Genomic DNA, 26540 nt, shown 5'->3' with positions numbered 1-26540 from the left:
GGGTTACATAAGTCCCCTGAAAAGATTGAGGCAGTAGTCAAGGCTCCAGCACCGGAAAATGTGTCACAACTGAGGTCGTTCCTCGGGCTGGTAAACTACTACCACAAGTTCTTACCAAATTTGTCCACGGTATTATACCCACTGAACACCCTCCTGCAAACAAGGGTACCATGGAAGTGGAATGACGAACGTAGACAAGCTTTCCTGAAGTGTAAAGAATTGATCACATCAAAAGAGGTGTTGGCCCATTTCAACCCAGCACTACCAATTCGTTTGGCATGTGATGCATCACCCTATGGTATTGGAGCGGTGCTGTCGCACAAATTCCCAGACGGGTTGGAGAGGCCAGTAGCCTTTTGCGTCTCGGTCACTAACCTCAGCCGAGCGCAACTACGCCCAGATTGACAGGGAGGCCCTCAGCCGAGTATGGGGAGTAAAAAAATTCAACCACTATCTGCATGGGCAGAAGCTCACCTTGCTGACTGACCACCAACCACTTGTCTCCATCTTTAATCCTAAGAAGGGCGTTCCAGTGATGACTGCACAACGGTTACAAAGATGGTCCCTGTTTCTATGGGCGAATCAATATGAAATAGAATATAAAGGCACGAAACAGCATGGGAACGCTGATGGGCTATCGCGCCTGCCACTGCCTACTGTGGAGGAAGCACCAGCAGTGGACCCTATCGAGATATTTTATTCGTCAATAATTGAACGATTGCCAGTAATGAACGCGGATATAGAGAAGGAGACCCGCAATGATCCGACGCTGTCTCGGGTATATGATTTGACGGTGAGGGGATGGCCAACACATGGCGACTCACTGTTGCCAGCATTCTCATCCAGAAGAGAACAGCTGTCAGTATGCCAGGGGACAGTGATGTGTGGATCCAGAGTGGTGATTCCACCCAAGTTAAGGGAGAGAGTGCTAAATGAGCTACATGAAGGTCATCTGGGGGGAGTGAAAATGAAAAGCCTTGCTAGGGCTTATGTGTGGTGGCCGAGAATCGATCAACAAATCGAAGACCTAACTAAGAGCTGCTTAGGATGCCAGAAGGTCCAAAGTGCACCACCACATGCCCCTCTACACCCAAGGGAGTGGCCCTCCTCTCCTTGGCAATGGGTGCATATTGATTTTGCTGGTCCATTCATGGACTCAATGTTCTTAATAGCAGTGGATGCTCATTCAAAGTGGCCTGAGGTGATAAAAATGTCTTCAACCACTACAGAGAAAACGATTGCAGTCCTACGGATCATATTTGCCAGAAACGGTTTGCCAGAGCAGATTTGCTCTGATAATGGACTACAGTTTGTGTCCGAAGAGTTTAAAAAATTTATGAAAAGGAATGGGGTAAGGCATTACACATCTGCCCTGTATCATCCAGCCACAAATGGATTGGCTGAGAGGTTCGTACAAACCTTTAAGAAGGTGATAAAGGCCACGTGCGACGATGAAATTCCACTACAGCATAAGATGGACAATTTCTTATTAGCCTACCGAAATGCGACACATGCAGTCACCAACCAGACCCCGGCCATGATGTTCTTCAACCGAAGGTTGAGATCTCGTCTGGACTTGCTCAGACCAAATGTGCGAAGAAATGTTGAGGACAAACAATTCCAGCACATCAATGAGAAGCCGACAAGGAGCTTCAATGCAGGACAACCAGTCTTGGCCCATGACTATCGAACAGAGAAATGGCAACCCGGAACGATATGCACAAGGCAGGGGCCATTAATGTACACATTGGATGTCGGGGAGAACATTGTGAGATGCGACGTCGATCAGATCTTAGCGTCACAGGAACGCGCCAACCCCGTGTCTCGAGTACCTGGGGATGAACCCGACATACCGGTAGCATCTACCTCAGAACAAGTAGCAGTGGAACCCGATTAACTACCCGATGAAAAGGGGTCAGAATCGCCTCTGCACCAAGAACAAGAACCTCAGGAAAGGCGCTATCCCGAAAGGGTCAGGAAGCCGCCCCAAAGACTGAATCTATAACTGGACTATTGTTGTTTAATGTGCATGTTAAAGTGTTAATTGTTATTTGAATATTAGGGGTACTACTAATCTAAAAGGGGAGGAATTGTAGTGTATGTGCCTTTAAGACAGAACTACTTTTACAGCTCCTGTATACTGTAGTACCGGCAGTGACCACACCTGTATATAAGCTTTGCGCATGCCTCTGTACCCCCAGTCTTGAGACTACCCTCCTCCAGTAAATACCTGTTTATTGTTAAGTTACAGCATCCGTGTGGTTATTGAAAAACAGCTTACCCTCAGAATCACGGATCTAACAGCCACTTTTAGCGACTCTGGCCTTGACCACGAGCCGGATGCCTTGCCAGGAGATATGCTGCGCCAGCTCCTCTGGCGACATGCAGCAAGTCCCTGCAGGGTCTGAAATGAAACAGATTGTAACCGACTTTAATATAAAATGCTACCTTTGTTTGATGGATGAACTTAATTTTCCTGGAATTCAGCAGCTCGATGGTTTATCCTCTGTTGTGGTGGGAAGTGCAGCTGAAAAATTTGTCGAAGATACGACTCAACATGTTAATGAAGTGACTCAGGATAATCATATATTGGATCGAGTGTTTAGGAGTGAGCCCGACCTCGTATCGGGCCTCCATGTGGGAAAACATCTGGCCAACAGTGACCACAACATTATACGGTTCCATTTGGCTGGGAGAACTAAAGGTACTGAGAATCTGCAACTCGTAACAGATTTCAGAAAGCAAACTTCACCGAAGTGGCAGATGATTTGGAACGGGTAAATTGGCTAACCCTCCTGAGTGGTAATGAGAGCGATATAGAATATATTGTTTTGGTACCTTTTTACCTAGACACAATTAGAACTCAGAACTCAGAGATTCAAACATGAAGTGCTTTATTCGAAGGGAAAGGGAAGTTCTGGAGATTTCCGAACAAAGAGAGCTAAACTTAACCAAGAGAACACCCAACCATTTATCTCCTATGACAGCGCCACCACAGGTGGGAGGAGAACACACAATACATAACAGAATACAAATGGAAAGTTTTTAAGAACAAGATAAAAAATGTGGAAAACAAATATGTACCCAAAATCAAAAGAGGGAAGTGTGGTATGAAAAAGCCAAGGTGGCTGACTGGTTCTGCACAAAGACAAATAAGATGTAAACAGAAATGTTTCTATAAATTAAAGACATTTAGTGCTCAACTAAACAGAGCTGAGTACAAGGAACAACTAAAGAAAATGAAGGCTGCTATTAGATCAGCGAAAAGGCTAATGGACAATTGTGGAAGTAATGGGAAAAGCTTTTTCAGTTATGTGAAGAGTCAGAGAGCTGTCAAAGACTGTATTGGGCAATTGAAGGGTGTTCAAGGATAGGTTACAAAGGACTCACTGGGTATGGTGGAACTATTAAATAAGTATTTTGCATCGGTCTTCACTCTGGGAGATGATGCTCGACTATTAGAATTTAATAATGTTACTAACTAAACTAGTAATATTAACATAGATGAACATATTGGGCTGGATTTTGATGCTGGGCTGGGCTGGGGCCGTGTAATCCGCATTTCGTGTTATCCACCTGATTCTAAATCGATGTGGGAGAATTATGCGATTTTAACTTAATTGGCCAATTGAGTTCCAACATGTGGGAACCCATGGCCAATGAGTTTTTCCAGTCTGAAAGTCGCCTCCGATTACGTCATCATTGCTGCTGCATTTATGGACTGCAACAAGCCTTGCTTCTTCTGCTGACTGCCAACCGTTTGGCCTTTGCAGTGAGAGGCACCTGCAGGAAGAATGGCCAGCCAGAGACCTAGGGCTGCACCCTGCTTTGATGACGTTGCCCTGCAGGCTTTAGTAGAGGGAGCAAGAGCACAAAGAGGTGCTCTTCCCGTCTTCAGGGTGGAAGAAGCATCCCCAGCAAACCAAGGCTGTGCGGATCCAGGTGGCAGAGGAGGTCAACTCCTTGTCAGTAACCCACAGAACCTGGCTTCAGTGCAGGAAGAGATTTCATGACCTTCTGCGGACTGGAAAAGTGAGTATGAATTTCCCATCACCCTCAATCTGATCCCCATTGCCTCGCCTCAACAGCACTCAGCTTTAGCAATCTCTTCCTCCTCATCCCACTTGTCACTGAGATCCATGCACCCTTACCCATTCCCTCTCTCTCTATGGTCACATTCACCTAACTATTCGACTATGCAGCCCTCAAACACCCCATCACTGTGATGCTATGAAAACAACTGACAACACACAGGGAGGGCCCTTGGTCTTGCCACCTCACTCCATCTTTGTCTCCTTCAAAGCATCTATGCTATGGATTCTCTACACTCACTCCTTCATTCTCACTCAACCTCCACTTGTCTCCCTCATTGCAGGAAAAGAGAGCTCACAATAAGAGAGAAAGAGCGAGGACAGGAGGAGGGCCACCCTCAGTATCCCAGCTCACCACCTGGGAGGAGGCGGTCCTGGAGATCGTGGGAGTGGAGGAAGATTCCCAAGTGGGGGACGGACGGACGGGCGCATCACAGCAAGCTGGTGACAGAATAGTTTTCCATCTCTCTCAATGACATTGCACGAGTCACTGATAATGATTCTGAAGCTCTAACAGATGGACTTATGATCATCTGCAATATGCAATGTGCATGTAGCCTTGGCATCAGATCTCTGACTCTTTCCTTTACTCCCCCACAGGACCATCGCAAGCACCCATCCCCACTAGCCAGGAGGAAGAACCTGTGCATCCAGACTCCTCAGAGGAAGCTGCAAACTCTGAGGGCGCAGCGTCAGCAGAATTCAGCGCACCCAGCACCAGTGCAGACACTCACACCTCGGTGGGACCTTCGTGAGATAGAGTAGTGTTGTCACCTGGTGTATCACAGCTCATAAGTGAGCATCAGCAGATTGTGGAGACAGGGACAGCAGTGGAGAGTCCTAGTCGGAGGGCGCAGGACTCACCCAGCTCGGCTCAGCTGCATGTTGAGCCTCTGCCTCTGGGTCCATCCATAAGATCAGTGGTGCTGGAACTCCAGGAACAGATGCAGGAGTCTCTGGCAGGTTTTGTCTCCAGGGTCGCTGCTGGTGTGGAGCAAATGGAGGAGTCCATTGTGAACATGAGCAGAGCCTTTGTGGAGTCATTGACACATGAACACATCACCATGGAAAGGATGGCAACCTCCATGGAGGTGATAAGTCACCAGAGTGCAGAAAACATGGTGAGTGTTCTGAATAGAATGACATCTCTGGAGGAGCGATATTGAACAGAGAACCCAGACCTTCATGGAAGTCCTTCTGAGTAGGCCTGCCAGTGCAGATATGGGTCCCCATGGCCCCCCTGATGTGCAGCAAGGTGCTCTCAAGCCACTTGCAAGCATTGAGGGGGACCTGACCCATGAGAGGGAAGTTGGTGGCAGACATCAAGAAAATGGGTGCTCCTCTCCAAGCGCTCACACTTCCATGCCACTGCAGGACCCTCGGTAAGAGCCCCACCAGAGTCCACACCCAACTGAGATCGGCATCTCAACCCCTGTACAGCCGTAGGAGCAGCAGACTGTTGCTGAGCCCTCACAGGTTTGCAACCCCAGAGGATGCCCACCAAAGGTGTCGAGACAGGAGCAGCAAGAATGTGAGCAAGGGGCCTCCACATCTGCTGAAGCCACAGGGGAAGCACCACGTAGGAGCATGCGCAAGAGAAAGATAGTGCACAAATAGTCACAAGGGTAGTCACCTGGGTGAAATTTGATGTTTTATGTTAAAAAACCATCAGATGATTACTGTAAATAAAAAATCTGATGGCTACTGCTGTAGTTGTGACGTGTGTCATTTCGCTAATGGCACTTCCACATTGAGGGCTTAGGATTACTTGGTATATGCCTCAGTTGAGGAAGCGCTCAGTGAAGGTGGTGAGAGGGTTTTCGCAGGAGGTAACACTGGAGATGGGCGTCAGGCTCCAAACTTCCACAGCTGTGGTTATGCTTTCTAAAAGTTCCCCCAGACCTGAGACAACAAAGTCCTGCCACCTGCAAATCATGGCTGATCAAATATCCTCTTTAATGGTGGAGCTGAAGCTGATAGTCAGCAATCCAATTGTGCTCCCGCCAGGTTTCACCGTCGTGTTTCAGAACAGGCGTGCGTCACGTCGGAAAAGGGTTAAAATCACAAAGGCCTGTCAAAATGGCATTATAGAGGCAATTTAGCGCTTGTTAAGGGCCTTAACAGCCTATCCCGCCTCTTGGAGGCGGGACGGAGACGGGACCAGTAGATACGATTTTTTGAAAATTGCTTGGAGGAGGGGTTGGGCCCGCCCCCGCCCACCGGTCTTTGCAATTTTAACCCCCACATGCCTCCCATCCTGCCTCAATGGCCCGATGAAAATGCAGCCCATTGTTTTAGAAAGAATTAAGAACTTGAAAGTGGATAGAACAGCCGGGCCAGATGATATCCACCCGAAGGTCCTCAGGGAGATGGGGCATGTGCTGTGTAAGCCCCAAGCCTGTACTTTAATAGCTCCATGCACTCTGGAATGGTTCCTATAGACTCGAAGGAGGCTAATGTAGTCTCCATCTATAAAATAGAGTGACAAGACAGACCCGGTAATGATAGGCCCATTAGTTTAACATCAGTAATAGGTAAGATGCTGAGGGAATCATTAGGGATGCAATATATTAATGCCTGGATAGAAAAGGATATATTAGGGACATTCAACATGGCCTCCTAAAAAGGAGGTCATGTCTTACAAATCTTTTTTTGAAGAAGTTACAAAATTGGTGCATTGAGGGAAGTTCAGAAGATATTGTCAACCAGTTTTGGTCTCCTCACATGGTGGGCGATATTGAGGCTTTGGAAAGGGTGCAGAGGATGGTCATTAGACTAATTCCCAGTTTAAACACCTTAGTTATCAAGATAGACAAAAACTTTAGAAAAGTGTAGACTTAGAGGTGATCTGATTGAGGTTTATAAGATAATGAAGGGAATAGATTGTGTTCCAGTTGACAGTTTGTTCCAATTAAATAGGTTAGGGAGGACCAAGGGTCACAAGTTTAAGTTGTATAAGGCCAGATCTAGGTTAGATGTCAGGAGGTGTTTCTTTTCCTGGAGAATAGTGGACCTCTGGAATCGGCTTCCATCTCTTGTGGTGGACGCTGATTCGCTGAATTCCTTCAAGCGAGAGCTGGATTTGTTTCTGGCTGGGGCAGAGATCACCTCTTACAGAAGGTAGGTACTTCAGGGAATTCAGGGCCAGAGTGATCTCCTGGACTAGTTTCGATCACCTTGATGGGACAGGGAGGAATTTCACAGATTTTTTTCACCAAATTGCCTGGGTTTTTTACCTTTTTTTTGGCTCTCCCAGGAGATCACATGGTTTCAGGTGGGATGGAGTGTGTATATTGTGATACACAGCATATAGTAATAGTGTGGAACAGGCTCGATGGGCCAGAGGGTCTTTACCTGTCTGTCATTGTTCATATGGTTGTACTTACCATAGATCCAGCTGAGACCAATGAGTTCCAGCAGAGCTGCTATAATCAGGCCCCATCCAGTACAGAAATGATCAATTAAATTCATCCAGTAAATCCCAGCCTAAAATTAAAATGAAAAATTGTAAGTGTGGTGCTTTAGAAAACCATAACACTCTAATGTTCAAAGTAAGGGATTGCTGGGATATGAAAAAATTGTGCTTTTGTTCAAGTGCAATCCTAACTTGACTATGTTGTCAGACTCTGTATTTAATAACAGCAGATGGGGAAGGTTCAGTCAGTCCCACATCATCACTGCACAATATTAAACAAATGGAAAAACAACAGGACCAACACACAAGGTCCTCCTTTATTACTTATTCCTATGAAATGTATCACTTCATAGGGTTATAACCAGCATGTGCAATTGTAACAAACTATTAAAGGACAACATACCTGTGTTACACATACAAGGCCAAGGAAATAATATACCAAGCAAACACCAGTTGTCAGATAAAGGTGCTTTGATCGCAGAAACTTAGGGAACTGGTCCAGCAGGGTAGTTATAGTTTTTTCTGATGAAATAAAAATTGTTAAATGAGATCAGTAATTAATTAATAATTTATGCAGCCTCAGAGAAACCCACCACTGGAGAGTCCAAAGCCCTGCAGACCAGAGGAGCAGATGAGAACAGCTTCCTCTATCCATGAGTCCATTGGCTGTCAATCCTTTACAAGATTATAAGTAGAACATCACCACAAGACTTGCTTGTGCTTAAGCCATGTTTGCACCAGGAACACAGGAATCTGATGATCTAGAAACTGTTATTGGGGAGAGTGACTGAGACTTGGACAAATATGAGCTGAGCAGAGAGAGCCAACATGGATTTGTAATGGCTAAGACATGTCTAACAACCTAGTTGAATTTTTTGAGCAAGTCACTAACGTGGCAGATAAGGGAGTATCTATGGATGTAATTAATATGGGCTTCCAGAAGGCATTCGATAAGTTTCCACACAAGAGACTTCGGAAAAATAGAAGCACATGGAATTGGAGGCAACCTTTTAACATCGGTAGGGAATTGTTTAGGAGGTAGGAGGCAGGGAGTGGGGATAATGGGGATGTACTCCAATTGGCAGGATGTGACTAGCGGTGTCTCGCAGGAATCTTTACTGGGGCCTCAGCTTTTCACTATATTTATCAATGACTTAGATGAAGGAATAGAGAGCCGCATATCCAAGTTTGCTGACGACACTAAGTTAGGAGCCACAGTAAGTAGTGTAAATGGGAGCAGAAAGTTGCAAAAAGACTTTGATGGATTAAATGAGTGGGCAAAACTGGCAGATTGAGTTCAATGTGAGAAAGTGTGAAATCATCCACTTTGGACCTAAGAATGATAGATCAGAGTAATTTCTAAATGGTAAGAAACGAGGAACTGTGGCAGAGCAGAGAGATTTAGGGGTCCAAGTATAGAAATTACTAAAATTAGTGGACGGGTCCAAAAAATAATCAAAAGGCTAATGGAATGTTAGCCTACATCTCAGGAGGGCTGGAAGACAAAGGGGTGGAAGTAAGGAAGTTCGAAGAAAGTTTTCCATACATAGAATTTACAGCACAGAAACAGGCCATTCGGCCCAACTGGTCTGTGCCGTTGTTCATGCTCCACACGAGCCTCCTCCCATCCCTCTTCATCGAACCACATCCTTCTATTCTATTCTACTCTATTCTCCCTCCTGTGCTTATATAGCTTCACCTTAAATACATCAATGATATTCGCATCAACTACTCCCTGTGGTAGCGAGTTCCTCATTCTTACCACTCTCTAGGTAAAGACGTTTCTCCTGAATTCCCTAGAGGATTTATTGTGACAACCTTATTGTTCTGGCCCCTAGTTTTTGTCTCCCCACAAGTGGAAACATCTTCTCTATGTTCTCTACCTTAGATTGTGAATTGCCTTATCACAAGTGGCTGTTGAGGCAGAGACTTTAAGGGAATTGGGTAAATATCTGAAAAGGAAGAATATGAAAAGATACATAGGACGGGTAAGGAAATGTGATTAGAGCAGATAACAGCAGTTAAAGAGCTAGCAGTGGAACAGCTGTGATGGGCTGAACGGCCTCCTTCTGTCCTGCAATTTGTAAGTGTGGTAAACCACTGTTGTTGTTGTTGTTGTTACACACTGTTGTACCTATGCATGCCTCAACATGTCTCGGCTGACTCCACCCACACAGGCCCAGGTAGTTACTCTCTTAACTCTCAGTCTTTTATGAGTAATTTATAGCACATCAATTTTATTAGCAAAAACAAAATGTCGACATTTGCTGAACAGCAGGCTGCTGCACCAAACGCTGAACAGCAGACTGCTGCATCAAACGCTGAGCAACAGGAGCTGCTGTGAGCCCTCAGACCAACATGCCTGGACCTAGACACCCAAGAGGCGGGTTCTGCTACCAAATTCGCGCATTGGCTGCGTTGCTTCGAGGCCTACCTGCAAGCCTCAACTGTGAACCTGGACGAAAACAAGTTGGAAATCCTGGCCTCAAAGGTGAGCCACCAAGTTTATACAATAATCCAGGACGCGACGACCTACGCGGCGGCTATCGGTCTGCTAAAAGGGCAATACGCACGCCCGGTAAATACGGTCTATGCCCGGCACCTCTTAAGATCCCGCAGACAGCAGCCCGGGGAATCGGTGGAGGCCTTCCTACGGGCACTACGGCTACTCGGCCGAGACTGCGACTGCAAAGAAGCATCAGCCGCAGCACACACGGAGGGACTGATCCGAGATGCTTTCGTTGCGGGTCTAAGGTCCGACTACTCCCGGCAGAGACTGTTGCAAAAGGGAGAAATGGACCTGAGAAAGGCAGTGTCCCTCGCGCTCTCGCTCGACGCGGCCCACAGGAATATGGACGCCTTCTCCCCTAACCGCTCCACAACGTGGACGCCACAACCTTGGGTCATGGGACCGCCACCTTCAACTGCTGCTGCGATGTCCAAGGCACAGAAATGTTATTTTTGTGGCCAGGCAAAACACCCCAGAGCACGCTGCCCGGCGAGAAACGCTACCTGCTCCGGCTGCGGGAAGAAAGGACACTATGTCAGCGCCTGCAAAGGTAAAACCGCTAACGCCAGCAGCGCCGCGTGCGAACCGTGGGGGCAGCCATCTTGTCCGCCATCTTGGGCTCCCCCAGCCGCGTGGGGATCGGGACCATGGGCGCCGCCATTTTGTCCGCCATCTCGGACGTCTCCAACTTCAACCACGGGGGACCCGGACTCAACCACCGCCTCATCTGACGACCACATCGACTCGCTCGAACATACGCTGGCCTCCGTGACGCTGGACCAATCTCTCCCTCATCAACTGTCCAGGTCCATGATGGACATTAAGGTAAACGGCCGCGCCACTACCTGCCTTTTTGACAGCGGGAGCATGGAAAGCTTTATCCACCCCGACGCGACATCGGATCTCTTTGGCTTCCAAAGCCCAGTCAGCGGACGTCGGTGGCTACTGTGTAGTGACCCTTTCAGTAAGGGGCACAGAATACAAAAATTTTAAACTCCTGGTCCTGCCCCATCTTTGCGCTGCCGTTCTACTGGGGTTGGATTTTCAGTGCAACCTTAAGAGTGTCACATTAGCATACGACGGACCCCTCCCCCCACTCACAGTCTGCAGCCAGCAGCTTTTAAATCGCCCGCCGCGCACCATTTGCAGCCTCTCCACCCTTAAAGTCCCCCCCCCTTCCTTGTTCGCTAACCTCACCCGCGACTGTAAGCCCATCGCTACCAAAAGCAGGCGTTACAGTGCCGGGGATAGGAGCTTCATTAAATCCGAGGTAGCAAGACTCCTGAAGGAAGGGATTATTGAAAGTAGCACCAGCCCATGGCGAGCACAAGTGGTGGTAGTGAAGACTGGCGAAAAACAGCGCCTAGTTATTGACTACAGCCAGACGATCAATCGCTACACCCAGCTAGATGCATACCCACTCCCCCGCATATCTGACATGGTCAATCAGATAGCACAATACCGGGTGTTCTCGACGATTGATCTGAAGTCGGCATACCACCAGCTCCCCATCAGGGCTGAGGACCGCCAGTACACAGCTTTTGAAGCTGACGGTCGTCTCTACCACTTCCTCAGGGTTCCCTTCGGCGTCACCAATGGGGTTTCAGTCTTCCAACGGGAGATGGACCGGATGGTCGACCAGAACGCGCTCCAGGCCACTTTCCCCTATCTAGACAACGTCAACATCTGCGGCCGCGACCAGCAGGACCATGATGTTAATCTAGAGAAATTCCTCCGTACGGCCCAGCGGCTGAACCTAACATACAACAAGGACAAATGTATGTTTCGTACCAAGCGCCTTGCCATTCTTGGCTGTGCAGTGGAGAACGGAGTCATCAGCCCCGACCCCGACAGGATGCGCCCCCTTATGGAGCTCCCCCTCCCCCACTGCCAAAAAGCACTGAAGAGATGCCTAGGGTTTTTCTCGTACTATGCTCAGTGGGTGCCGAACTATGCGGACAAAGCCAGACCCCTCATCAAGTCCACCTCCTTCCCCCTGACAGCAGAGGCCTGTGCAGCCTTCACTCTCATAAAAGGAGATATTGCGAAGGCCACAATGCACGCAGTGGATGAGTCCATCCCTTTCCAAGTGGAGAGCGACGCTTCCGACTTTGCCCTAGCTGCAACCCTTAACCAGGCGGGGAGACCCGTGGCCTTTTTCTCAAGGACCCTCCAGGGCCCCGAGATTCAACACTCCTCTGTCGAAAAGGAGGCCCAGGCCATTGTGGAAGCTGTGCGAAATTGGAGGCATTACCTGGCCGGAAAACGATTTACCCTGCTCACTGACCAGCGTTCAGTAGCTTTTATGTTTAATAATAAGCAGAGGGGCAAAATCAAGAACGACAAGATCTTGAGGTGGAGAATCGAACTCTCCACCTACAATTACGATATCTTGTACCGGCCCGGGAAACTCAATGAGCCCCCAGATGCCCTATCATGTGGTACATGCGCCAACGCGCAGGTCGATAGACTGAAGACCCTCCACAATGACCTCTGCCACCCGGGGGTCACCAGGTTTTTTCACTTCATCAAATCCCGTAACCTGCCCTACTCCATCGAGGAGGTCAGGACCATGACCAGGAACTGCCAAATCTGTGCCGAGTGCAAACCGCATTTTTATAGGCCAGACAGAGCAAGCCTGATCAAAGCCACGCGCCCCTTTGAACGGCTGAGCGTCGATTTTAAAGGGCCCCTCCCCTCCTCCGACCGCAATGTGTACTTCCTCAACATAATTGATGAGTACTCCCGTTTCTCGTTTGCCATCCCTTGCTCAGACATGACCAGTACCACAATCATTAAATATCTGAATGACCTCTTCGCCTTGTTCGGTTTCCCTAGCTATATTCATAGCGACAGGGGCGCATCCTTTATGAGCAACGAACTCCGGCAGTACCTGCTCTCGAGAGGTATCGCTACAAGCAGGACCACCAGCTACAACCCCCGGGGGAATGGCCAGGTGGAAAGGGAGAATGCGACGGTCTGGAAGGCAGTCCTTTTAAACTTGAAATCTAAGGGCCTCCCGACCTCTCGCTGGCAGGATGTCCTCCCTGCGGCGCTCCATTCCATTCGGTCACTGCTCTGTACAGCCACCAATGCTACCCCTCACGAGAGAATGTTCTCCTTCCCCAGGAAGTCCACATCGGGGACCTCGTTACCGACATGGCTGACTTCTCCAGGACCCGTCCTACTGCGGAAGCACATGAGGTCCCATAAGACGGACCCCCTGGTCGAGAGGGTGAGCCTCCTCCATGCCAACCCTCAGTATGCTTACGTGGTGTACCCGGACGGGCGGGAGGACACAGTCTCCATATGAGACCTCGCACCTTCGGGTGCTCCCGAAACACCCCCCTCGCCATCCACCACTACCCATGCCTACTCCCAGTACGCTTACGTAGCGTACCCGGACGGGCGGGAGGACACAGCCCCCACATGAGATCTCGCACCTTTGGGTGCCCCTGAAACACTACCATTGCCATCCACCACTACCCACAACCCAACCCCGCTAGACGGCATGCCGCAGCCCCAGGACCCGTCATTGACCACCCAACCACTCAATGAGACGCCAGACTCAACGTTGGATGCTGCACCATCACCGCCGCCACCACGACGATCAGGACGGCATACAAGGCCACCTGATAGACTTACTTACACAAACCGTTAGTACACTTCACCCCGTCGGACTCAATTTTAAACAAGGGGTGAATGTGGTAAACCACTGTTGTTGTTGTTGTTGTTGTTGCACACTGTTGTACCTATGCATGCCTCAACATGTCTCGGCTGGCTCCACCCACACAGGCCCAGGTATAATGGTGATTGACCTGCAGCCCCCTGCCTTCTTGGAACCCAGTCAACCACGAGAGGCATGCTCTGTTCTTTGCTAATAAAAGCCTTTAGTTACTCTCTTAACTCTCAGTCTTTTATGAGTAATTGACAGCGCATCAGTAAGTTCTTTTGTTTAGCAAAATTAATTTAAAATTAGAACAATGCAATTCATTCCTGCTGTAAATTTTCAATTAAAACAACAAACAGAATTGTACTATGATCTCTTCCATATATTGGGGTGACTTCCTCTGAATGTTACTTTACTACAGGTGTTAACCCATTTAAAACAAATAGGTTGATGCTCCATTAGACAGCGAGCAGAGAATTGATACACAAACCCATTGAGCATTCCTCCACTAACATCACCAACAGTAATTTCTCACCTTATATTGTAAACCGAATACTTTATATAACTTCCTTTTATAAAAGTGGAAAGAGGTAGGTTAAATTAAATAATGACGCTCTTACCTATATTTGCAAACTGAGTATCGAGTCCCAGAGTGACCAGCATGAAGAAAAATAAAATGGACCAAAGAGGTGCCCACGGCAACTGTGCAAGAGCCTCTGGGTAGGCAATGAAAGCCAAACTGAAACCTAAACAGTGGATACAATTGATATGGTGTAATTAATAGTGCTTAAAAGAGAGGATAAAGATCCCGCTACTCTGCTCCAACAAGATACCTCAGCCCCATCCTCAGAAGAGGTTGCTCCAGAGTGACATTTTCCCATAGTAGCCATTCTGGGACCTCTCAGCCTCACATACTTAGCACTGTTGCAAGCCTCGCAACCAACACTCACAGCTTGCACACACTGGCAGCTACTCTACCATGACAGACACATCACCCAAACATATTGCAGGACACTCACTAACTCACTTCCCTCTTTCTTGCAGGAGAAGGTGGCGCGTAACAGCAGGCAACAGGAAAGAACTGGAGGAGGACCAGCGCGCCTGCATGTGTTAACCCCCATGGAGGAGACAGTGCTGGCCATCATGGGAATACGGAATGTCAAGGTTGTGGCTACAGCAGGGGCTCAAGTGATCGATGATGCGGGTACCTGCATACCTAATCATCCTTCTCTCATCCCACTTCTCCCTCATCCCTCAATCTCTTCTGGCTCACAAGCTGCAGATGGTGTAAGCACGCCCTACTTACTTTCTCCTCTCCGCTCACCACACCACAAAACAACCCTTGTCCCTTTTTCATTTCAGGTACCCATGAACTGGGGTCTTCCCAGTCAGTGAAGGAAGAGGAAGAGGACAGTGAAGATGAAGAGATACCATCACTCAATCTTACACTCGGAGGCACCAGCTCAGACACGGACACTGCGTGTATTTTAGAGACTAGAATTACGGAGGCATCTGCACGTGGTGAGACACTGGGCACAAGTGCACAGGAGCCAGCTCATTGGAGGGCGAGGTTGCATACTAGTTCTGCTGCAGATGAAGGCTGATGGGTTACATAACCAAATGCTTGGTACACTGGAAAGCCTGCCAGAAATTCAGCACCAATTTGCACAGGGCTTTGCGCAGAGTTTGGAGCCCATCCTTTTGAAAATGGAATGGGTGTTCACCTCCATCAGCACACCTGTGGAACCCAACATGATGCAGTGTCTAACGGCTGATGTCACAACTTCCATTGCAGCACAAACAGCTTCCATCAAAGGTCTGAGTGCTGCAGTGGAAGGTTGGGAACCTGAGCAGCGGGACAGAGGAAAGGGAAACAAGGATAAAAGCAAAAGATAGGAAGGAGAAAAACAAAAGTGGCAGTCAGAGAAATCAACGGTTTAAATCAAAAATGGCCACAGTAAATAATAATTCTAATAGGTCTAAGAGCGTTAAAAAAACAAGCCTGAAGGCTTTGTGTCTTAATGCGAGGAGCATTCGTAATAAGGTGCATGAATTAGCTGCGTAAATAGAGGTAAACGAATATGATTTGATTGGGATTACGGAAACATGGCTCCAGGGTGGCCAAGGCTGGGAACTCAACATCCAGGGGTATTCAATATTCAGGAAAGATAGGCAAAAAGGAAAGGGAGGTGGGGTAGCATTGCTGGTTAAAGAAGGGATTAACACAATTGTAAGGAAGGATATTAGCTCTGATGATGTGGAATCTGTATGGGTAGAACTAAGAAATACCAAGGGGCAGAAAACGTTAGTGGGAGTGGTATATAGACCTCCAAAAAGTAATGCGGAGGTTGGGGATGGCATTAAAAGGGAAATTACAGAAGCATGCAATAAGGCACAGCAGTCATCATGGGTGACTTTAATCTACATATAGATTGGGCTAACCAAATTAGTAACAATACTGTGGAGGAGGAATTCCTGGAGCGTATACGGGATGGTTTCCTGGACCAATATGTCGAGGAACCAACCAGAGATCAGGCCATTTTAGACTGGGTATTATGTAACGAGAAAGGATTAATTAGCAATCTTGTTGTACGAGGCCCCTTGGGTCGGAGCGATCATAATATGATCGAATTCTTCATGAAGATGGAGAGTGAAGTAGTTGACTCAGGGACTAGGGTCCTAAATTTAAATAAAGGAGACTACGATGGTCTGAGGCGCTAGTTGGGTAGGATTGATTGGGGAATGTCACTCAAAGGATTGACGGTGGATAGGCAATGGCAAACATTCAAAGACCGCATGGATGAACGACAGAATTTGTTCATCCCAGTTTGGCATAAAAATAAAACAAAAAAGGTGACTCAACCGTGGCTAACAAGGGAAATTAGGGACAGCATAAAATCCAAGGAGAGGACATATAAATTGGCCAGAAAAAGCAGTAAACCTGAGGATTGGGAGCAGTTTAGGATTCAACAAAGGAGGACAAAGGGATTAATTAGGAAAGGGACAATAGAATATGAGAGTAAGCTTCCAGGGAACATAAAAACTGACTGTAAAAGCTGTTATAGATATGTGAAGAGAAAAAGATTGGTGAAGTCAAGCGTAGGTCCCTTGCAGTCAGAATTAGGGGAATTTATAATGGGGAACAAAGAAATGGCTGACCAATTAAATACATATTTTGGTTCTGTCTTCACAGAGCAGGACACAAATAACCTCCCAGAGATGTCGGGGAAGATAGGGTCTGATGAAAGGGAGGAACTGAAAGAAATCAGTATTTGTAGGGAAATGGTGTTAGGGAAATTGATGGGATTGAAGGCCGATAAATCCCCAGGGCCTGATAATCTACATCCTAGGGTACTTAAGGAAGTGGCCCTAGAAATAGTAGATGCATTGCTGGTCATCTTCCAACATTTGATGGAATCTGGAACAGTACTCATGGATTGGAGGGTAGCTAATGTTACCCCACTATTCAAAAAAGTTGGTAGAGAGAAAGCGGGGAATTACAGACCGGTAAGCCTGACATCGATAGTGGGGAAAATGCTAGAGTCCATTATAAAAGATGTAATAGCAGAGCACTTGGAAAACAGTGACAGGATCGGACAAAGTCAACATGGATTTACAAAAGGTAAATCCTGCTTGACTAATCTACTGGAATTTTTTGAGGATGTAACTGGTAAAATAGTTAAGGGAGAACCAGTGGATGTGGTGTATTTGGACTTTCAGAAGGCTTTCGATAAGGTCCCGCACAAGAGATTAGCGTGTAAAATTAAGGCACATGGGATTGGGGGGAAGATATTGAGTTGGATAGAGAACTGGTTGGCAGACAGAAAGCAAAGAGTTGGAATAAACGGGCCTTTTCTGAGTCACAGGCAGTGACTAGTGGGGTACCGCAGGGATTGCTCCTTGGACCCCAGCTATTCACAATATATATTAATGATCTAGACAAGGGAACTAGATGTAATATCTCCAAATTTGCAGATGACACAAAGCTGGGTGGGCGTGTGTGCTGTGAGGAGGATGCCGAGAAACTCCAGGATGATTTGGACAGGTTGGGTGATTGGGCAAAAGCATGGCAGATGCAATATAACGTGGATAAATGTGAGGTTATCCACTTTGGTGGCAAAAACAGGAAAGCAGATTATTATCTGAATGGCAATAGATTGGGAGAAGGGGAAGTGCAACGAGACCTGTGTATCCTTGTGCGCCAGTCGCTAAAGATAAGCATGCATGTGCAGCAGGCAGTTAAGAAGGCAAATGGGATGTTGGCCTTCGTAGCGAGAGGGTTTAAGTATAGGAAAAAGGATGTCTTGCTGCAGTTGTACAGGGCCTTGGTGAGACCCCATCTTGAGTATTGTATGCAGGTTTGGTCGCTTTATCTGAGGAAGGATGTTCTTGCCATGGAAGGAGTCCAGCGAAGATTCACCAGGCTGATTCCTGGGATGGCAGGAATGACGTATGAGGAGAGATTGGATCGATTGGGCTTGTACTCGCTGGAGTTTAGAAGAATGAGAGGGGATCTCATTGAAACTTATAAAATTCTGAGAGGACTGGACAGACTAGATGCAGGAAGGATGTTCCCGATGGTCGGGGAGTCCAGAACCAGGGGTCACAGTCTAAGGATAAGGGGTACGCCATGTGGGACGGAAATGAGGAGGAATTTCTTCACCCAGAGAGTGGTGAACCTGTGGATTTCTCTACCACAGAAGGCAGTAGAGGCCAATATATTAAATATATTCAAGAAGGAGTTGGATATATTTGTTAAGGCTAAAGGGATCAAGGGGTATGGGGAGAAAGCAGGGACAGGGTACTGAATTTGGATGATCAGCCATGATCGCATTGAATGGCTGAGCAGGCTCGAGGGGCTGAATGGCCTACTCCTGCTCCTATCTTCTATTTAGGCTGCTACCATCATGGATCTGGATACAGCGGGTGTTCAAAGGGGCTTCCAGGGCATTACAGTAAGCCATCAGTGATGTTTTCCAATAGATAAGTAGGATTGCTGAGGCACCGCCCCGGGAGACTGGCAGTGGCACCACGGAGCACGAACCCGCTGTCCTCTCTCAGGATGACAGCATTCCTGCTCCGACCCCTGCCATTCCACCAGCTGCTTGAGGTCACCCTTCTGCATCTGCAGTCTCCTCAATTGAAGGTCAGCAGCCTTCCACCACCTGTGCTGCAGCTACTGGGGAAGCACCTTGTGGGAGCATTGGAGATGTAAATACACATGAAGGCAGGCAGTAAGCGAAGGCACAAGGGTGATTAGTTTATATTTGTATGCACAATGTCATGATTGAATTTATAAGATTGGATTGGATTGTGCATTTTCTGCTGGTCAGTGATAGAGGAAAGTTAAGGAACGTGGGACTGTTGGTGAATGGGGAGGTGTGGTTCAGTTCACTGGTATCGCTCATGAATTAGGCTGGAGCATGGCATTCGAAAATGGCAGCGCTGGCGTCAAATCAGTGTTGCACACTGATTGATGTGAAATCTGCCTGCTCTGCGTGCTGCCAGTGGTCCTTTGCCAAGATGGCGCACTTCCTATCGGAAGAATACGCGCACATCTTGGATCCCATTTTCAAGCGCTAGGAGGCTGCATAGCGCCTAAAAATCGGATTCTGCAGAGTCCAGTTTCTCCCCCCTTGTTTTCATTCTTTATCTGTTTGATGTCCCCAGATGATGCACAATCCTTATTCAGAGCACAGGTAGGCAGGAGAGGGCTGGCCATATGGGACTCGGGCGAATTAACCAGGGCCCCCCCATGCATGGTTCCTGAGGCTTTATTATCAGTGCTGCTCTTATCCTGTGAGAACCCCAAAGATCCCTTCATTTCTCCCCCATGTCACCTCCTTTCATGACCCCCCACACCAGCTCAGACACGTTCACCCGGAGGAATTACATAGTGCAAGTGAGGCTATTGCACCGGGTGATTTACAGAGCACGAAGTAGACAGGCGTGTGGTGAGTGGGGGACGAGGTATCACCTTCTCAGTCAAGGCAAAGGAGAAAGTTTCCCATAGCTTCAGAGTCAGGGGACCAAGTGCACATGGCCAATCACTTCAAAGTAGGACAATTGAGGAACATCAGACCTGTGTGCAGGCTCTGAGCTCAGTCTCTCAGGATATGGAGCCACTGATTCCGTAGATTACAGCCCTAATTTGTGGCCATATCAAGGAGGCTTTCACTACATTATAGCATCAATGGAGCATCTGCAGCTTCACTAGAATCTGTTCACTGGCCCACCTCAGAAGCGGCCAGAGACCGGTTAGTCCAAGGAAGCACAGACTGTCACCCTTGTGGCAGTAGAGGACCGATCAGACAAAACTGCGTGCTGGATTTCAGACATGGGGAATGCAGACTGCTGTCTCCCAGGTCCTGATAACTGGCATTAGACTCAGAAGGGTCATTACTGATGGCAGCAATGATAATGTCTCATCACTCATGAATCATCTGCTGACTTGACAATCTTCCTTGAAGAGCTCAAGGAGGGCAGAATTCCTGAGGATCATAGCAGCTTCTAGTAAATCTGCCATTCATGTGAAGAATCCTTCTCATCAGGTCACACACAATCTGGACAATCAGCTCGTGGTACCCGTTCTATAAGAAGGTTCTGGGGATTATGTTTTAGAGCTCGGAGTGCTACATTCATCTATTGCACCCTTCAGTTAGGGAGCCCTGCAACATGATAACACTGAATGGCTCTGAAACATGTCTGAGTTACCTGACTAATGCTGCCCAGACAGCACCCTGGCTGATATTTCACACGTCCAGCTTGCAGCTGCTTGAAATGAGCCTCGGGCATAATCATTGTGTTAAGTCCAGTTATCAGTTTGTCAGGCACAGGCAGAGGTATCCAGGCAGATGAACCTGGCTTCAGGTCTTCCTGTAATAACTGGTACAGATCCCCTACAGCCTCTTTGGTGAAGCACACTCTTCTCATCCCGAGCTCCTCACTGATGTCTTCACAGGATCTGGGTGGCCTGTAATTTCCTGGGAGGGGGCTATATCTTGTATGGCAATGTCTTCTCCAACAAGCCCTCACTCTCCTTTCTACCATCCTGGACTGGACTAAAGGGAATCCCCATTGGGAATCCCACACCGAATACTCAGAACCTCTTACTGTGGCTGAAGGCAAGGTTGGTCATAAGATCCCAGAGTCAAAAAAGGTAGTTTCACAGCATCGGCGGGAATCTCGAGCGTCAGATCGGGGCTATAAAAGGCCCCAGAGACCAGGTAAGGCCTCACAGCATCGGCGGGAATCTCGAGCGGCAGAGCGGGGCTATAAAAGGCCCCAGAGACCAGGTAAGGCCTCACAGCATCGGCGGGAATCTCGAGCGGCAGAGCGGGGCTATAAAAGGCCCCAGAGACCAGGTAAGGCCTCAGAGCATCGGCGGGAATCTCGAGCGGCAGATCAGGGCTATAAAAGGCCCCAGAGACCAGGTAAGGCCTCACAGCATCGGCGGGAATCTCGAGCGTCAGATCGGGGCTATAAAAGGCCCCAGAGACCAGGTAAGGCCTCACAGCATCGGCGGGAATCTCGAGCGGCAGAGCAGGGCTATAAAAGGCCCCAGAGACCAGGTAAGGCCTCACAGCATCGGCGGGAATCTCGAGCGGCAGAGCGGGGCTATAAAAGGCCCCAGAGACCAGGTAAGGCCTACCAATCTCCGAACTCGGAACTCAGAGGGAAGGAGAGAGGTAAAAAGTAATCCAAGTGTGACTTCACCAGAAAGCGGGTAAGTGATTGGTTGGTAAGTATTTCTCTCTTTTTAATATTAAACTCTGTGGTTTATAGTTTCTAAGGTGCAATATTCATCTAGAATCAGAGCAGAGGGTATTTTAAAATAATATTAGTAAATTTAATTAATTACATAGAATGGGAGATCAGGTGATGTGTTGCTGCTGCAATATTTGGGAGCTGGTGGACACCATTGATGCTCACGGTGATCACATTTGCAGTAAGTGTTGGCTGCTCGAGGAATTCCGGCTCTGTGTTGAAGAGCTGGAGTCCGAGCTTCAAACACTGAGACACATCAGGGAGGGGGAGATTTACCTGGACTCTGTGTATCAGGAGGTAGTCACACCAATTAGATTAATTAATTCAGATGTAGTCTGTGGCCAGGGTCAGGATGGTGTGACTAGAAGTGAGGCAGGTACGGGTATCCAGGAGGTAGTGTTGGAGGAGCCGCAGCCCTTGCTCTTGTCCAACAGGTTTGAGGCTCTTACTCCCTGTGAGGATGGGAACAGGGACTGCGGGGAGGATGAGCAACCTGGCCACAGCACCGTGGAGCGGAGGGCCATTCAAGTGGGGGGAGTTAAAAGAAATGTTGTAGTGGTAGGGGATAGTATCATTAGGGGGATAGATAGAGTTCTTTGCAGCCGAGAGCGAGAGTCCCGAAGGCTGTGTTGCCTGCCAGGGTTAAGGACATCTCCTCTGGGCTGGAGAGAAACTTGGAGTGGGAGGATCCAGTTGTCGTGGTCCATGTTGGTACCAATGACATAGATAGGACAAGGAAGGAGGTTCTGCTGAGGGAGTTTGAGCAGCTAGGGGCCAAATTAAAAAGCAGAACCACAAGGGTAATAATCTCTGGATTACTACCTGAGCCACGTCCAAATTTGGCTAGGGTAAATAAAATTAGAGAGTTAAATGCGTGGCTCAAAGACTGGTGTGGGAGAAATGGGTTTTGCTTCCTGGGACACTGGCATCAGTACTGGGACAGAAGAGAGCATTTCCGTTGGGACGGACTTCACTTGGCCAGTGCTGGGACTAGAATCCTGGTGAATCGAATAACTAGGGCTGTAGAGAGGGCTTTAAACTAATTAGTGGGGGGGAGGTTTTAAGAGAGCGAATAATAAAAATGACAGCGGAGAAGGCAATAGAGCAAGGTAGCAGTGGGGGAATTAAAAACCAGAGCGTGTCAGGAAGGGACAGAATGTATAATGATAAAGGTAAAGTAGTAAAAGGGGTAAAAGCAGGAATAAATTGTCAGAAAACATATTTGAAAGTTCTTTATCTGAATGCACGCAGCATTCGTAACAAAATTGACGAGTTGACGGTACAAATAACTACACATGGGTATGATCTGGTGGCCATTACGGAAGCATGGCTGCAAGATAATCATGACTGGGAACTAAACATACAAGGGTACTTGACAATTAGGAAGGACAGACAGGAAGGAAAGGGAGGTGGGGTTGCTATGTTAATCAAGGATGGAATCACTGCAATAGTCAGAAATGATATTGGGCCAAAGGATCAGGATAGTGAAACAGTTTGGGTGGAGATAAGGAATAATAAGGGGAAAAAGTCACTAATGAGCGTGGTCTATAGGCCTCCTAACAGTTGCAACTCTGTTGGTCGGAGTATAAATCAGGAAATAGTTGGGGCTTGTAATACGGGAACAGCTATAATCATGGGGGATTTTAACTTTCATATTGACTGGACTAATCAAATTGGGCATGGCAGCATTGAGGAAGAGTTCATAGAGTGTATTAGGGACAGGTTCCTTGAGCAGTATGTAACTGAACCAACCAGGGGGCAGGCAATCTTAGATCTGGTCCTGTGTAATGAGACAGGATTAATAAATAATGTCCTAGCAAAGGATCCCCTTGGAATGAGTGACCATAATATGGTTGAATTCCAAATTCAGTTTGAGGGTGAGAGAGTTGGATCTCAAACCAGCGTACTAAGCTTAAATAAAGGAGACTATGAAGGTGTCAGAGTAGAATTGACTAAAGTGGACTGGGAAAACAGATTAAAGTGTAAGACGGTACAAGAGCAGTGGTCTACATTCAAGGAGATATTTCACATCTTTCAAGATAAATATATTCCACTGAGGAAAAAGGGGAGTAAAAGAAAAGACAGCCATTCGTGGCTTAGTAAAATAATAAAGGATAGTATTCGACTGAAAACAAGGGCATATAAAGTAGCCAAATCTAGTGGGAGGACAGAAGATTGGGAAGCATTTAATAGCCAGCAAACAATAACTAAAAGATTAATTAAGAAAGGGAAGATAGATTATGAAAGTAAACTGGCAAAAAATATAAAAACAGATAGCAAGAGTTTCTACAGCTATATAAAAAGAAAAAGGGTGGGTAAAGTGAACGTTGGTCCCTTAGAGGATGGGACCGGGAAACTAGTGGTGGGGAACATGGAGATGGCAAAGACGCTGAACAAATATTTTGTATCAGTCTTTACAGTAGAGGACACTAAAAATATCCCAACACTGGACAAACAGGGGGCAATGGCGGGGGGGGAGGAGCTAAACACAATTAAAATCACTAAGGAGATGGTACTCAGTAAAATAATGGGACTTAAGGCGGATAAATCCCCCGGACCTGATGGCCTACATCCTAGAGTCTTGAGAGAAGTGGCGGTAGGGATTGTGGATGCATTGGTGATCATTTTCCAGAACTCCCTGGACTCAGGAAAGGTCCCGGCAGATTGGAAAACTGCTAATGTAACACCCTTATTTAAGAAGGGAAGTAGACAAAAAGCTGGAAACTATAGACCAGTTAGCCTAATATCTGTGGTTGGCAAAATTTTGGAGTCCATTATTAAGGAAACAGTAACAGAGCATTTGGATAAACATAATTTAATAGGACAGAGTCAGCATGGTTTTACGAAGGGGAAGTCATGTTTGACAAATTTGCTTGAATTCTTTGAGGATGTAACATACAGGGTGGATAAAGGGGAACCAGTGGATGTAGTGTATTTGGACTTCCAAAAGGCATTTGACAAGGTTCCACACAAAAGATTACTGATCAAGATAAAAAATCACAGGATTGGGGGTAATATACTGGCGTGGGTGGAAGATTGGCGATCTAACAGAAAACAAAGAGTTGGGATAAATGGTTCGTTCTCGGGCTGGCAATCAGTAACTAGTGGTGTTCCGCAGGGGTCTGTGCTGGGACCCCAACTCTTTACAATCTATATTAACGATATGGAGGAAGGGACCGAGTGCAACATATCCAAGTTTGCCGACGATACAAAGATGGGAGGGAAAGCAGTGAGTGAGGAGGACATAAAAAACCTTCAAAAGGACATAGACAGGCTAAGTGAGTGGGCAGAGATTTGGCAGATGCAATATAATGTTGGAAAGTGTGAGGTTATGCACTTTGGCAGAAAAAAATCAAAGAGCAAGTTATTATCTAAATGGAGAGAAACTGCAAAGTGCTACAGTACAAAGGGATCTGGGGGTCCTGGTGCATGAAACACAAAAAGTTAGTATGCAGGTGCAGCAGGTGATCAGGAAGGCCAATGGAATCTTGGCTTTTATTGCAAGGGGGATGGAGTATAAAAACAGGGAAGTCTTGCTGCAGCTATACAGTTTATTGGTGAGGCCACACCTGGAATACTGCGTGCAGTTTTGGTTTCCATATTTAAGAAAATATATACTTGCTCTCGAGGCGGTTCAGAGAAGGTTCACTCGGTTGATTCCAGAGATGAGGGGGTTGACGTATGAGGAAAGGTTGAGTAGGTTGGGACTCCACTCATTGGAGTTCAGAAGAATGAGAGGCAATCTTATCGAAACATATAAGATTGTGAGGGGGCTTGATCGGGTGGACGCGGTGAGGATGTTTCCACTGATGGGTGAGACTAGAACTAGGGGGCATAATCTTAGAATAAGGGGCTGCCCTTTCAAAACTGAGATGAGGAGAAACTTCTTCACTCAGAGGGTAGTAAATCTATGGAATTTGCTACCCCAGAGAGCTGTGGAAGCTGCAACATTAAATCAATTTAAAATGGAGATAGACATTTTCCTAGCAGATAAGGGAATTAGGGGTTACGGGGAGAGGGCAGGGAAGTGGACGTGAGTCTAGATTCAGATTAGCCATGATCCTATTGAATGGCGGAGCAGGCCCGAGGGGACGTATGGCCTACTCCTGCTCCTATTTCTTATGTTCTTATGTTCTTAAATTTCTTCAGCTTGCAAGCTGCAAAATAAAAGACATCTGCATGTCTCAGCTAATACTGCCAACAGGTACATCTCGTATATATTTGCTCAGTTACCCTTGGTGTAATGGGCGCTCAGTCACAGGGTTTGAGGACTCCATTGATGTTTCTCCTCATTATAATATATAGTAATGAGTTCCCAGTAGCATCAGTGAGTACACACATGGTAGACTCCTGGATCACTGTGGCAGGTACATCGCTGCCATTACAGGGCGATGCTCCATGGTCACTGTGGTGATTTTGTTACACAGTGTGGGGTGGGTTGTGCTGTGTGTTGAGGTATTCAGATCCTCTCTCACTCCAACCCTACTTTTAGCGCCCCAAAAAAGTTAGCGCCCCCGTGTCAGAAATTGAATGGTAGCACCCCAAGCATGGGGCAGGGCGCTACTGGAAGCACTGCCCCTCCCTCTTGGGCGCTAAGATTCAATATTGCGGTGCTATGTGCAACAGCGCCACGCGCATTGGCACATAGTGCCGCGGTATTGCAGGCCTCCCTCCCCTGATGAAAGGGGAGGGGCCTAGCCCACCGGGGAGTGGGGTGCCAGCAGAACAGCCCGGCACTCAAGAGGAGTGCTGGGCTGACCGATCGCGGCCGGCACCCCGCAGGAGGAAGTGAAAGGGGGCAGGTGCTGGCAGGTGGCCCAAAAATAAAGGGCCGCCCGGCACCTGCCCTTTAATTTGTGCCATTGCGAGAACAAACACGGCACCCTGACCACGTTGAACACATCGTCCGCCGGTAGGTCAGGGGGCGTGAGCGAAGTTTGCGGCCGGGGCGTGAGCGGGGCATTGCGCACGGTGATGACAGCATCGCCGGAGGCAAAGCGCTGCGGGGTGTTCCCGGCTATCACCGCCGCTAACTTCCCGCTGAATTTTGCGGGAGGTGTTAGCGGTGTCATGCCCGAGCGCTAGGTG

At 47.6% G+C, this 26540-nt stretch overlaps 1 protein-coding gene and 1 pseudogene across 1 annotated transcript in view; one reads left to right on the top strand and one right to left on the bottom strand.

Moving 5' to 3' along the window:
• LOC147124922 (sodium- and chloride-dependent neutral and basic amino acid transporter B(0+)-like) overlaps nt 1-26540 on the top strand; it is a 643543-nt pseudogene that overhangs the window by 121480 nt on the left and 495523 nt on the right.
• LOC147124923 (sodium- and chloride-dependent neutral and basic amino acid transporter B(0+)-like) overlaps nt 1-26540 on the bottom strand; it is a 328414-nt gene that overhangs the window by 21330 nt on the left and 280544 nt on the right. Inside the window, exons 9-11 of the mRNA XM_085994777.1 lie at nt 14306-14431; nt 7910-8028; nt 7478-7577 (exon numbers count right to left, since the gene is read on the bottom strand). Coding sequence (XP_085850903.1) covers nt 7478-7577; nt 7910-8028; nt 14306-14431 — 345 coding nt within the window. The remainder of the gene's footprint in view (nt 1-7477; nt 7578-7909; nt 8029-14305; nt 14432-26540) is intronic.

The sequence above is a fragment of the Somniosus microcephalus genome, chromosome 1 (genome assembly GCF_052327205.1).
Source record: "Somniosus microcephalus isolate GS21.2 chromosome 1, FLI_Smic_1.0, whole genome shotgun sequence".
NCBI lineage: Eukaryota > Metazoa > Chordata > Chondrichthyes > Squaliformes > Somniosidae > Somniosus > Somniosus microcephalus.
The sequence above is the reverse complement of the archived record's forward strand: the minus strand, read 5'-3'. Positions and strand labels throughout refer to the sequence as shown.